The sequence below is a fragment of the Prionailurus viverrinus genome, chromosome B3 (genome assembly GCF_022837055.1).
Source record: "Prionailurus viverrinus isolate Anna chromosome B3, UM_Priviv_1.0, whole genome shotgun sequence".
NCBI classification, from domain to species: domain Eukaryota; kingdom Metazoa; phylum Chordata; class Mammalia; order Carnivora; family Felidae; genus Prionailurus; species Prionailurus viverrinus.
In genome coordinates this window covers 132,790,534-132,804,679 of record NC_062566.1, presented here as the reverse complement: position 1 = coordinate 132,804,679, position 14,146 = coordinate 132,790,534, and the positions used below count along the sequence as shown (strand labels likewise).

Genomic DNA, 14,146 nt, shown 5'->3' with positions numbered 1-14,146 from the left:
AATAAAAAACGTTGAAAAAAAATTAAAAAAAAATAAATAAATATGACATAGTCTTAATTGCTGCAGCTGTATATTAGGTCTCAAAATCAGGTAGCAAAAAATCCTCCAACTTTGCTTTTCTTTTTCAAAGTTGTTTTGGCTATTTTTGGTCTTTTATATTTTCATATGAATCTTAGAATTAGCTGGTCATTTCCTATCAAAAATAAAGGAACAAAAACAAAAACCTAACATGGTGGAATTTTTATTATTTTACATTGAATATATAGATTGATATGGAAAGAACTGACATCGTAACAGTATAGAGTCTTCTGATCCATGAACATGGTATACCTTTGCATTCACTTAGTTCTCATATTATTTCTCTCAGCAATGTTCTACAGTTTTCAGTATACAGACCTTACATATCATTTATCAGATTGAACCCCAAGAATTACATATTTCAATGCTACTGTGATAGTTTAAGAAAAACTTCAATGTCCAATTGTTTGCTAATATAGAAATACAATTGACTTGTATATTCTTATATCCTCCAGCCTTTCTATATTTACTTAGTAGTTCCATTATTTTTCTTATGTAGATTCCATTATTTTTCTTAAGTATAATGTTACCTATGTGTTTTTCAAAGGAAGCTCCTCTCTAAGTTTGCTAAGTTTTGCTAAGCTTCGTTTTGTTTTTCAGGAATGACTGTTAAGCTTTTGTCAAATATTTTTCCTAAATCTACGGAGATGATGAAAAGGTAGTGTTATTTTTTTTCTTTTTCCTTTTTTTTAGTTTGTTGATAGGATAACTCACATGGATTCGTTTTTAAATGTTTAACAAACCCTAAATTCCTGAAATAAACTCCAACTGGTCGTGATGGATTATCCTTTTTTATATGTTGCTTGATTTGATTTACTGGTTTTCAGAAGATGTTTTCATGTGAGCTCATGAGGGATATGCATCTGTAGTTGTTTGTTTTGTAATGTCTGCGTCTCATTTGGGTATCAGGGTGATGCTGGCCTCATAAGATGACTTGTTCTTACTTCCTCTATTTTCTAAATGAATCTGTGTGGAATTGTTATTTCATTTACATTTACCCTAATTTTTACCATTTCTGGTACTCTATTTCTTCATGTAAACCCAATGTCCGTCTCTTATCACATCATTTCTGCCTCAAATATCTCCCTTAGCATTTCTTGTAAAATAAGTCTGGTACAAAGAATCCTTTCAATTTCTCTTTGCCTAAATAGTATTTTGCTTTCATCCTTGAAAGGTATTTTCACGGGGTACAGATTTCTTATTGACATTTTTTTTCTTGCTTTTAGTACTTCTAACACTCCATTGTCCCCTAATCTGCACTATTTCTGGCCAGAAGTCTGCTTTACTCTCACCTTTGTTCCTCTGTTTGTAATGTTTCTTTCATCTCTGGCTGCTCCCGAGATTGTTACATTTTACTTTCAGCAGTTTGATCGCAATGCGCCTGGTGGTGGTGATGGTGGTGGTAGAGTGTGTGTTTATCCAGCTTCAGGTTCTCTGGGCTTTTGGATCTTTGGTTTGTTGTTTATTAACTTCAGAAACGTCTTGACTATTATTTCTTCAAATAGTTCTTCTTTTCTCATTCTGAGACTCCAATTGCACATATATTAGACCACCTGACATTGTCTCAAAGCCATGTGATGCTCTCTCCTGTTTTGTTTTGTTTTTTCTACTTGGTTCTATCTTTGTGTTTCAGTTTGGATAATTTCTACCTTCAAGTTCACTGATTCTTTCCCCATCTGTGTCCAAACTGCTGATGAGCCCATCAAAGGAATGCTTCATCTCTGATGTTATCTTTTTTTAAAAAATAAAGATTTTAAAGTAATCTCTACACCCAACATGGGGCTCGAACTCACAACCTCGAGATCAGGAGTCACGTGCTCCACCGACTAAGCCAGCCAGGTGCCCCATCATCCTTTTTATTTCTAGCATTTCCAGTTGATCATTTTATAGCTTCCATCTCTGCTGAAATTCTCTGTGTGTCCATGCAGATAGCCTGAGGAAATGGGCAGTGTTGCGTTCCCGTTCCCTTCCCCAAGCAGCAGCCATTCATCACCGCACTGGCATCAGCAAGGGAGAGTCTCTCCAATCTCCCGTCCTGACCCCTAAGGCAAGGAGGCTTGTGGAAAAGAGACTGCAAGTGGGTGCAAAGTTCCCTTGTGTCTGGAGCTCCAAGTTATTCTAACCTGATATGCTGCCCACGCTCAACCTTTCAAAACCTGTCACAATTTCAGCTGATTTTTTTTTTTTCTAACAACCTTATGTGGTGGTCACTTCTTCTATAGTCAGTCAAAAGTCAGTGTCCCTGTGTCCCATCTTTTCTCAGAGGAGCTGCTGCTCTTCTGAATGTGGTTTTCTTGGTTGCCTTGTGACCACTTTCGACAGCCTCAAAAGAACTGGTGACTGAATGGACTCTGTGACTAAGCTATTTTTGTTGGACAGGAGTGATGCTTTCTTGCACACTTCCACACCCTAAGTACAAGTGGAACTGATGGCTTTTGTGTTTGAGCCCTGAGTAGTCCTTCCTCTCTTATAAGCTTACCTAAATATTTAAATGAATGCTTGCTGTACTTTAGAGTTTCTAGATGTTCTGATTTGAGAAATTTCTAGGATATTTAGTTCATCACTGCCAAAAGGTTACTTAATCCATAAAGCTTTACATCAAAGATGACACACCTTTATTACAGTATAGTATGGAAATACCTGCCTTGTTTTATAATTTTGCAAGGACTGTAAACAAAAATGTCTATACATGATCCTTCATATCACTCAAATGCCTTACATCAGAAACAATATCCAAGTAGTAACAGAGGTTGCACTATCACAGAAATAAAGGATCTTCTAATTAAGAATTTCAAAAGTTCTGGCTGATTTTTATGGTAGGGTAAAAATAACAAATGAATGACTAAGAAGCACATGGGAGAACACTGGGTCTCCAACAGAATTCACTGAAAGGAAATATCTTCAGGTATTCGGAATATTAGCTAATATAACATTTTATGCACGCCCAGAAAAACTATGTACTCGGTAAATGTTTCCACTGAATTTAATTACTGTAAAATAATTAATGATGTTAATCTGTTTTGTCTGTAAGCATAAGTAGATAAAAAGACATAACATAAATATTATTTCAAAATGCATATGGGTCAATGTACTTTTATTTTTGAACTACAAACCACAGAAGAAAAAGTAATTTGTATCATGTTCATGTTCCCTAATTCCTTTAGTTAATATTGCCTCTTTTTTTTTCTTTCTTTTTTTTTAGTGAATTAGAAAAAATATTATATAATTTTATGCTTCCTAGCCCATAAAACCTCCTAGGTAGGTCAATCCTAACCCTTATGGGTTGTTTTTCATCAGCTTCCATTACAGGAATTATTTCATTTTCTTTCTTCACATTAGAGTGTCCCTAAATCCTTAGCCTGTCAATAGAGTACTAACAGTGGGCTTTGTAGGACCTGTACGGTATCTGGAACACCATGTTCTGATTATTTATAAACGTGTTGCTTGCACAAAATCCTTTTGCTTTTCTCAGGAGGGAACTTTTAACTTATCTCAGAAAACATGACCTACAGTGAGGAAGACCCGTACTTTTACTTTCGAGCTGCAAATGAAAGAAAAAAGTAACTTGTATCATCTGTTTATCCTCGTTAATACCTTTAGTTAAGACTCTCTCTTTTTCTTGGTGGACTGTACAAATAAGTTATGTAATTTCATGCTTCCTAGAGACCTCCCAACAAAATATTCATAGTCATACGTTGACTCTTTTAAGCCTGCATTTTCTCAACTGTGAAATGACAATAAATATATCATGTAGAGTTGTTATAAGACGTTTAAAAGGATGTGTCTAAAGTATTAAGCACAGTGCCTGGCCCACAGAAAGTGTTCCTTCTAATTATCATTGGCTATCCACACATCTGTACCTCCTGAAATAAGACTTGAAAAGGAAGTAAAGCTAAGCTTTTTTTTTTTTTTTAATGTTCATTTATTTTTGAAAGAGACAGGGACAGAATGTGAGTGGGTTGGGGGCAGAGAGAGAGGGAGACACAGAATCCGAAGCAGGCTCCAGGCTCTGAGCTGTCAGCACAGAGCCCGATGTGGAGCTCCAACTCACGAGCTGTGAGATCATGACCTGAGCCAAAGTCGGACGCTCAACCGACTGAGCCACCCAGGGACCCCAGGAAAGCTAAGCTTTTTATTCACATACATCTATATTTACACAGAAAAGGTTTATTTAAAATTTTGAAAATGAAATCTTTTTTTTTTTTTTTTTTTTTTTACATCTACCTATATTCAGGGGCACCTGGGTGGCTCGGTCGGTTAAGCATCCAACTTCGGCTCTGGTCATGATTTTGCAGTTCCTGAGTTTGAGCCCCACGTCGGGCTCTGTGCTGACAGCTCGGAGCCTGGAGCCTGCTTCAGATTCTGTGTCCCCTCTCTGTCTGCCCCTACCCCACTCGTGCTCTGTCTCTCTCCTTCAAAAATAAATAAACATTATAACAAAATTTAAATCTACCTATATTCAGTAGATATAAAACAATAATCACATTGGCAAAAACTTGTATTTTTTCTATTATTTCCATTAATGAAAATAATGTCATGTAAAATAACAGTAAAACTGATAAATCTTTCGAGAATCAGACTGGTAGACCACATCTGCTAATCGCAAATGACTAAATTTCATACTGATCAATTACGTCTTTTTTTATCCTTTCATTACTATGCATCTCTCTCCCACTCCCCCCAAAAAGCTCTCTCCAGGACCACAAAGCAGCATCATACCATTCCACTGACAGTCTGTTTTTACTTCTCATCCAAGAATGCCATCAGTGGATCAGGCCAATATATCATTGGTCTTTCAGGCAGGCACTTACAGTCTCCGAATATGAAGTTCAATCAATGCTCATTTTTAAATCACTGTTGGGTGCCTATTAGTTTGCCAAGCACTGTTGCAGGTTCTGGGGGTACCATGATAAATCAAACTGTCAAAGTTTCCACCCTTAAAGGAAGAAAGAGAAAAGAAAGGCAGGTGATGAGTTCAGAAAGCTAGATGGGATCGGGGCGCCTGGGTGGCTCAGTCGGTTAAGCGTCCGACTTCGGCTCAGGTCATGATCTCACGGTCCGTGAGTTCGAGCCCCGCGTCGGGCTCTGTGCTGACAGCTCGGAGCCTGGAGCCTGTTTCCGATTCTGTGTCTCCCTCTCTCTCTGACCCTCCCCCGTTCACGCTCTGTCTCTCCCTGTCTCAAAAATAAATAAACGTTAAAAAAATAAAAAAGAAAAGGAAGAAAGAAAAGAAAGCTAGACGGGATCACTTTATGGAATGGTAAGGAGTTTTATTCTAACCTGAAGTGAGAAGTTACTTTTATTAGTTTCTTGTGGCTGCTGTAATAAATTACAACAAACTGGGTGGGTTAAAACAACAGAAATGTATTCTCTCACAGTTCTGAAGGCCAAAGGTCCTAAATCAGTGTTATTTAACCAGAATCAAAATGTTGGCAAGGCCACGCTCCTTCTGGAGGCACTAGGGTAGAATCCATTCCTTGCCTCTTCCAGCTTCCGGTAGTTGCCGGTATTCCTTGGCTTGTGGCCACATCACTCCAGTCTCCGCCTCCTTCACATGGCCTTCTGCATGTCTGGGTCAAATCCACCTCTGCTTTCCTCTTATAAGGGTACATGTGACGACATTTAGGACCTACCCAGATAATCCAGGATAATGTCCCTATCTCAAGATGCTTAACTACATCTGCAAAAACTCTTTTTCCAAATAAGAGAACATTTTTAGGTCCCAGGGATTCGGACCTGATCTCTTTGGGAGGCTATATTCTGCCTACCACACCACTTAAGCAATTTTCATGCAAGAAGATATGATTGATGCTTTGAAAAGATCTCTCTGAAGAAAAAAAAATAACTATGTCAGATGATGGATGTATTAATTAACTTGACTGTGGTAATCATTTCTCAATGTACACATATATTAAATCATTTACGTTGGTACACTGTATATATAATTCTGTTTGTCAAAAAAAAGTTGTCGATTGTTCCCAGAATAAATAAATAAATAAATAAATAACCTCTATGGCTGAGTGGGCTGGGGGTGGGCAAAGTAGAAACAATAGGTCCAGCAAGGAGGCTGATGTGTAACCAGATGAGAGCGGACTGAGGCTTGAGAAGTAAAATTATATATTATATACCTGCTGCAATCATGATAAGCTAATGAGAAGGTTGTGTAATAGTTAAGAGGGGGGACTCGGCAGCCAGACTTCCTGTTCAAACCCAATTATGCCACGTGCTAGCTCTGTGACCTTCGGCAAGTTAGTCAAGCAAGGTGTTTCCTCTTCTATCAAGTGATCCTTATAGAATTGCTAGGAGTCATCAAAAAACTAAAAATGCACAAAGTGTTGACAGAGTACAGTGCCTGACACGCAGTAAGACTTCAGCAAATGTTAGCCATACTTATTTTTATTCGTTCCTGATATTGCACGTTTTCTAATATATAATTTTATGCAGTAGATTTTTGGGTCCCCAAATGAGTGGAAAAACAAAAGAATTCAATAACTCAACAGGCAGAGGCATTTTTTACAATTCATTATAAAAAGAGTCACTAGTAATTAGCCCATGTAATTATTATTATATGGGGTAATTACATCACTACCACTTTAATTTTATAAAGGACCAGAGCATTTTAGAAATGTATCCTAACAATCAAATTCTTTCACTTCTAGCTAACCAGAAGTTTAAGTCAAATATTGAAATCTCACATTTAAATAGATCCCAATTTATTGTGGAAAAGACTTAATCAATAAAGACCACAGACAAAAATTACTGGTTTTCAAAAGATGATACCCTAGGAATGAAGGCGTATAACGTGAATATATTGTAACAACTGTATTTAAAAGTGTCTCCAATCTAGGAAATTTAAGTTGGAGGTCGAAATACTCTTTCTTTCTGGATTCTTACTTAAATTTAACCTTGAGGGGTGCCTGGGTGGCTCAGTCGGTTAAGCATCTGACTCTTGGTTTTTCAGCTCAGGTCATGATCCCCCCAGCTTTGTGGGTTCGAGCCCCACTGACAGTGCAGAGCCTGCTTAGGATTCTCTCTCCTCCTCTTTCTGCCCCTCCCCCACTCACACTGTCTCAGTCTCTCTCAAAATAAACATACACCCCTACATAAATACATACATACATACATACATACATACATACATACATAAATTTAACCTTGAGATAAATAACCTCATAGCAGTATCATTTGTTGTACGCTTTGGATAAAATTTACAAAGTGAACTGTAAAAATACTACAGATCAGCTCAATTCAAATCTGATTCTACTTCTACCATTTTTAACCTACCTTCATCCCTAAGACAGTGAAAAGAGCAATTATTTTAAAAACTATTTTGCAGTGAATATATTATTGTAAGGAGGAAATGCAAATGCAATACAACAAAAAGAAATAAAAATATCACTGGTAAAATGTTGTATTAAATAAGACCAGAGAAATCTTCATTATCACTGTATCTGATGCTCTTTATGGTAAAGATAAGGTAAAGGGGGAGCTCTAAAAGTTTATACTATTGTTGCAAACGTGCTAACAATCTCAGGAATGATTAGTTTCTTACACAGAATATTTATTGTACTTATCTTTAAATTCTCTAAAAGTAAGTCATTCATAGATTAATATTAGTAAGTATGTAAATGACTCTTCCCTGTGGATTTAATGAACGACCAACAGAGATACGCAAACCCAGCAGAACCACGCAGATGCTCAAGCCAGAAATCCGGAAGGTATCTCTCACTTCCCACACCCAACTCGTTAGGAAGTTCTGTTCTGTTCATTCTACCTAAATCATTGTGTCTCAAGCACAGCCACTACTCTCCTCTGTCCCAGCTAGCTGGCCTAATCCAAGCCACCTTCACCTATCATGAGGACCAGTGCTATACTGTCCTTGTTCTCCCGCTCCAAGCCACTCTCCACACGATTATCAAAATGATCACTGTGAAATGTAAATGGGACAAGCCACCGCTCTGCTCAATGGCCTTCCACTGTCCCGAGGAAGAACAGCTCTTACGCGCTCGGTCACTGACCATCTCTCTAACCTCTTTTCAAGTCACACCCCACCATCACCCACTGCCTTCCAACCACACGTGCCTCTTCCAGCCCCAAACAGTTCCTTCATCTTAGGGCCATCTGCTGCCTCTTCTGCCTGGACCACTCATTCCTGCCTCTTCAAATGGCTGCTTCCTCCGATCCCTTTGGTTTTCAGTTCCTCAAAGAGGCTTTCTTTGACCTCCCAAGGCACAGTAGGTAATCCTGTCTCCCTTTACCCTGTTTTTCATAGTCACTTACTTGTTTAATGTCTGTTTCCCCCCCACTCTGGACTGTAACTTCCTTGAGGGCGAGTTCTCTGTTTTGCTCACCTCCATTTTCTCAGGCCTTAGAACAGTGCCTGGCACATGGGAGGGACTCGGGAGATACTCGGGAATGAATGAGTGCCATTATTACTAATTATTATTATTAGTAATATTATTATTATTATTATTATTATTGCTCTCATAAAGCCCAATATGCTTAATTCTTCACTAGTTTTACATAAAGTCAGGATCACACTATTAAATAGTCTCCTATGATTGTTCTTTAATTGTTCTCCAGAGTCTTTAGGCCCTTCTGACATAGAATCTAATCTGGGACTGTCCACCACCCTTTTGGTATCTTTTTTAGGACAAAACAGGATAAATGAGAGTCCTAAATAAACGGCCACTTGTTGACTAACGAAATGAGTGAACGGGAGCCTGCGTGGCTCAGTCGGTTAAGCGTCTGGCTCTTGATTCCGGCTTGGGTCACGATCTTGCAGTCATGAGACTGAGCCCCACGTTGGGTGCAGAGCCTGCTTGGGATCCTCTCTCTCTCTCTCTCTCTCTCTCTCTCTCTCATTCTCTCTGCCCCTCCCTCCTCCCTCAAAAGAAATAAACATTTTTTTTTTTAATAAAATCAGCACTAAATAAAGGCTTTCTTATTTCTTAGTACACATTCATTAGTATACATTTTCTTTATATCCATTTATTCAGTTAACCTTCTATATTATGGATTAACTTTAATTACCTTAAAAGCTTATTATAATCTTACCTTCTATAACTCAGTTATATAGTTTTAGCAGATTTGATTCTTTGTATAAATACACTGTATATATGAGTGTGCGACATTTTTTGTGCAGTCCCACGAAATTAAGATTTTTCAGGAGTTACTACTTGACTTTACTGTGAACTCATTAACAAAAGTATTTTTTCCAAAATAATTTAGAGACCTCTAAAGGTCACTATTCTCTACCCTTCATCTTTTATTCTTGCTTTATGAAACCGTGAATGCTCAGTATGCTGTCCGTGAACCAGATTTAGCATGCTCAACATAGAGTGAATTGGATGCTCGATATTTTTAGCTTTAAATCTAATTGACTTACCTACAATAATCTCTTAGTCAAGGCCCCCTAACCACCCGATCCCTTCTACCATAGTTTAGTTGCCACTTCCAGGTGTAATGCTAAGAAGCTTAGGTAGTTACTGTCACTGAAATTGAATGTGAAATTAAACTGGGATGGTGCAGACTTGATTCCACTGAAATTACAGCATGATTCTGGGGAAAATTGCTATGGAAAAGTCTGATTCATTTTTGAATCACATGCAAAACCAAAATAAGCATTTTCTCAATTCACCACTGTACCCAGAAAAAAAATTCATATTGCCTGCACAGAAATGTGGGCATCTTGTAAAAATAACATGCTATATCCCTGACCTAAATCACAGCAACTAGAACCACGTTATATATGCCTAAGAATAAAATTCAAGAATACACTAATAACTGCAGTATTTTAAATACATATAAATTAATTACAAAATTACAAACAAGTTATAAACCAAACAGAAAGCCAAAGTATACAAAAGTCACTATTAGCAACCATAGTCCCCATTGGTATATAACCTCCCTGACCCCATGAATAGATAAGCTCCCTGAGGACATACAGGCTGTTGTCTGTTTTGCTCATTCCGGTTCTTACAGATAAGAACAACACTTTGCACACAGCTACAGATAAATAACAAATACTATGCATCAAATATTTAATATTACATATTAATAATCAATAGATATTAGAGAAAAGAATGTTCTGATCAAAGATTTTTGTTTAAAGCAGGAAAACTTTTTTCTGAAGGAATATAGGAAGCAGTAAGTATAAAACTAAAAATGTGATGGCCACAATTCAATCTTTATTTGGTGATTCTGTAGAAGTCACCAGAAGGTAATTATTAGGAATAATAGTTAAATTACATTTTCAGTGTTGTAGAAATACTATTAATATAAATTTAAGTCAACAGAATACCAAATGAGACAGCTATGATTTCATAAGACTAATTAAGGTATTTTTGAGCTACTGAAAACCTAACTTTATTAAATAAAATGTCTCTGCTGAGAAAATAACTAAGAAACATTTACAACTTAAGGTCTGTATTCCCCCGTTTTCATCAGTTAATTTCCCTAAATATTGTCATCATAATTCAAAATGTGTATATTAATGCGTCCTCCACTCCGCGATTAGGCACAAAAGATCAGCCATCCAAAGCTCTGAAATTTCCTGACAACGACAACTGTGCTACTGGAAAAATGGTAAATTCGAATCTTATTTTGTACCAACTTACTCTAACTTTCGGCAAGACTCTCCGAAGTGTCTCAGCAGGATTCTGTCGCACCAAAAATGGAAGATTTGCAATCACACTTGTTCCTTGGATATCTTGACCAGCACTTACAAAGAAAACACAGATTTAAAATTTGTAATTACAAGCCAAATGCCTGGGTTACAACCATAAAAGGCAGGGATTAATCTGCTTTTCATGATAGACACTCAGACATTTGACAAAGTTTTAAACTTGAAACACAGCATTTAGTTATAAAAGTCAAACCAGACCGAAATTTCATTAAGCAAATCTTATAACAAACGCATGAAGATATTAATCACGCTTATGCTAAAACGCGATTCTCTCTCTACATACATGTCTTAAATCTAAAAGTCTTGAGGCAATTTTTAAATACTTACTTTAAAATTCTACCTCATTTTTCCCTGTGATCTGCCAGTTTACTTTCTAAAAAAAATACAGAGATGTAAATTTTCACCATGGTTAAGTATTAACCGTAACCAGAGCAGGGATAGCAACAAAATAGACTACTGCAGATTCACACAACTTTTTTCCGGCACAGTGAAGTCACTGTTGCACTAGGCTGACACTAAGAGTTGCCAGAAACTTCTGAAAGATATATTCAGTTTCCTTAAAAGTCAGTGAGATGTATTTATACAGTACCTTTTAGATATAACATTCATTAGGTCACTAAGCCTTTACCAAAATAATCTCAGTGACACTCTACGGGCCTAACTAGCTTGTTAAGGGTGTTCAGATTCTTCTGAAAAACAATTTCCGTGCAGAAAAGTCTTTGTTTTTAAAGCATTAGCTACGCAACATGTGCATGTACCTGAAATATGCATTAAAAAGATACTAGTAAATGCGGCATCACCTCATATGGAAATGCCCCTTTTTCTTACCCGATACCAACTGACGTGTTAATTAATGGCTGATGCCATGATATTCATGTTAATTGAAATGATTTTTACTTATCTCTTCAAACAGAACTTTTTTGATTATCTGTAAGACCTCAACATGGTTTCTTAAAGGACTTCTTACAGCATTATATTTATGGGCTGCCAAGTTTAATAAGTTCTGTTAAGAAGAAGCATATTCTGATTCTACCCGGAGCTGCCCCATTGTGAAGAATAGCTTTCCCCCTGTAGCAATATGGGAGTGAAATATAGGTCAGCACAATCCTTTCACTATCCTTGACGCTCTCAAAGTGAATACTTTAAAAGACAAAAAACCAAAAAGGAAATGAGTAGCGAGTGAAATGGGGGACCTAGGCCAAGATGAGAAGATCAAAAAAGGGAAATTAAAGTTGCATATACTACAGGTGCCCCTTGAACAACATGAGGGCTAGGAGTGCCCTCCCCCAACACAGTCAAAAATCGGCATATAACTTTGACTCCCCCAAAACATTAACTACTATTGGCTGGAAGCCTTACCAATAACATAAATAGTTGATAAACATATATTTTGTATATATATTATATACTATAATCTTATAATTAAGCTAGAGAAAATAAAATATTCTTCATAAACTCATAAGGAAGAGATAAATACATTCACAGTACTGTAAGGTATGTACTGAAAAAATTTTGCATATAAGCGGGCCTGTGCAGTTCAAACTCGTGTTGTTCAAGGATCAACTGTACTTCTAGTGGGTCAAGTGGTGGCCTTCCATAAGACATGTCTGCAGCCTAACCCTGGAACCTGTGAATGTTATCTTAATTTGAAAAAGGATCTTGAGACCAAGAGACCATCCTGGATGATCCAACTAGGCCATAACCCCAATAACAATTGTCCTTAAAAGACACACTCAGAGAAGACAGAACAGGAGAAAGAAATCTGATCACAGAACAGAGACGGGAACAATGCCACCACAAGTCAGGGGATACCAACAACCCCCAGAAGCTGGAAGAGGCAAACAACAGATTCTCCTTAAAGCCCCACTGACACCCACATTTCAACTTGGTGATAGTGATTTCAGACTTCTGGCCTCCAAACCCATGAGAGACTAAATCTCTGTTGGTTTTTTGTTTGTTTGTTTGTTTAATTTTTTTAAACTTTTTTTTCAGATGCAAAAACTTTTTTAAGTTTATTTATTTATTTTGAGAGAGAGAGAGATAGTGCATGCGTGAGGGAAGGGCAGAAAGAGAGGGAAGAGAGAATCCCAAGCATACTCCATGGTCAGCACATAGCCCAATGCAGGGCTTGATCTCACGGGCAGTGAGATCATGACCTGAGCTGACATCAAAGTTGGACGCTTACTATCAACAATAGCCAAATTATGGAAAGAGCTCAAATGTCCATCAACTGAAGAATGGATAAAGAAGATGTGGTATATATATAAAGGAATACTACTTGGCAATGAGAAAGAATGAAATCCTGCCATTTGCAACAACGTGGATGGAACTGAAGGATATTATGCTAAGTGAAATAAGTCAAAGAAAGACAGATATCATATGTTTTCATTCATAGGTGGAATTCAAGAAACTTAACAGAAGACCATGGGGGAACGGAAGGGGAAAAAATAGTTTCAAACAGAGAGGGAGGCAAACCATAAGAGACTCTTAAATACAGAGAATAAACTGAGGGTTGGTGGGGGGGGGGGGGTGACATGAAGAGGGTAAAATGGGTGATGAGCATTGAGGAGGGCACTTGTTGGGATGAGCACTAGATTGTTCTATGTGAGCGATGAATCATGGGACTCTACTCCCAAAGACAAGAGCACACTATATGCACTGTATGTTAGCTAACTTGACAATAAATTATACTTAAAAAAAAAAAGAGTTGGACACTTCACTGACTGAGCCACCCAGGTGCCCCTCAGATTCAAAAATTCTTAACAAAATATTAGGAAACAAAATACAGTAACATGCAAAAGGAGAAATTATAAACCATGATCAAATGGGTTTTACTCCAGGGATGCGAGGCTGGTTCATTATCCAAAATCAGTGTAATCTATTATATTAATGGGTTAAAGAAGAACAATATGCATGATCATATCAATCAATGCAGAAAAAAACATTTGACCAAATTCAACACACGAACACTGAAATTATAAATACGTTACATTTGGAAAATGAAAAACAAAAGTATGAGTTTAACACAATTTATATCAAAAATCTAAACAAGATTTTTGGGAGACATAGACAAGATATTTCTAAAATTTATATGGAAAGGCAAAGTAACTTGAATTCTTGAAAAGACAAAAATTACACAAATGGAGAACCAGATTAGTGGTTTCCAGGGTTTGTTAAAGATGGGTATAGGGTAGGAGAGAAATGAACATAACTATACAGTGATAGAAATCTTACCTATCTTGATCATATCAATATCAGTATCCCGGTTGTGATATTGTACTATAGTTTTTCAAGATGTTCCTATGGGGGAAACCAGGTAAAGGGTATGTGGGGATCACTGTATTATTTCTTACTACAGTATATAAACCTGTAATTATCTCA

The 14,146-nt window shown here is 37.2% G+C and overlaps 1 protein-coding gene across 1 annotated transcript in view; it reads right to left on the bottom strand.

Moving 5' to 3' along the window:
* The window catches only part of PPP4R4 (protein phosphatase 4 regulatory subunit 4), a 104,134-nt gene that overhangs the window by 57,948 nt on the left and 32,040 nt on the right, over positions 1–14,146 (bottom strand). Inside the window, exon 3 of the mRNA XM_047863635.1 lies at positions 10,698–10,800. Within this exon, the coding sequence (XP_047719591.1) occupies positions 10,698–10,800 (103 nt within the window). The remainder of the gene's footprint in view (positions 1–10,697; positions 10,801–14,146) is intronic.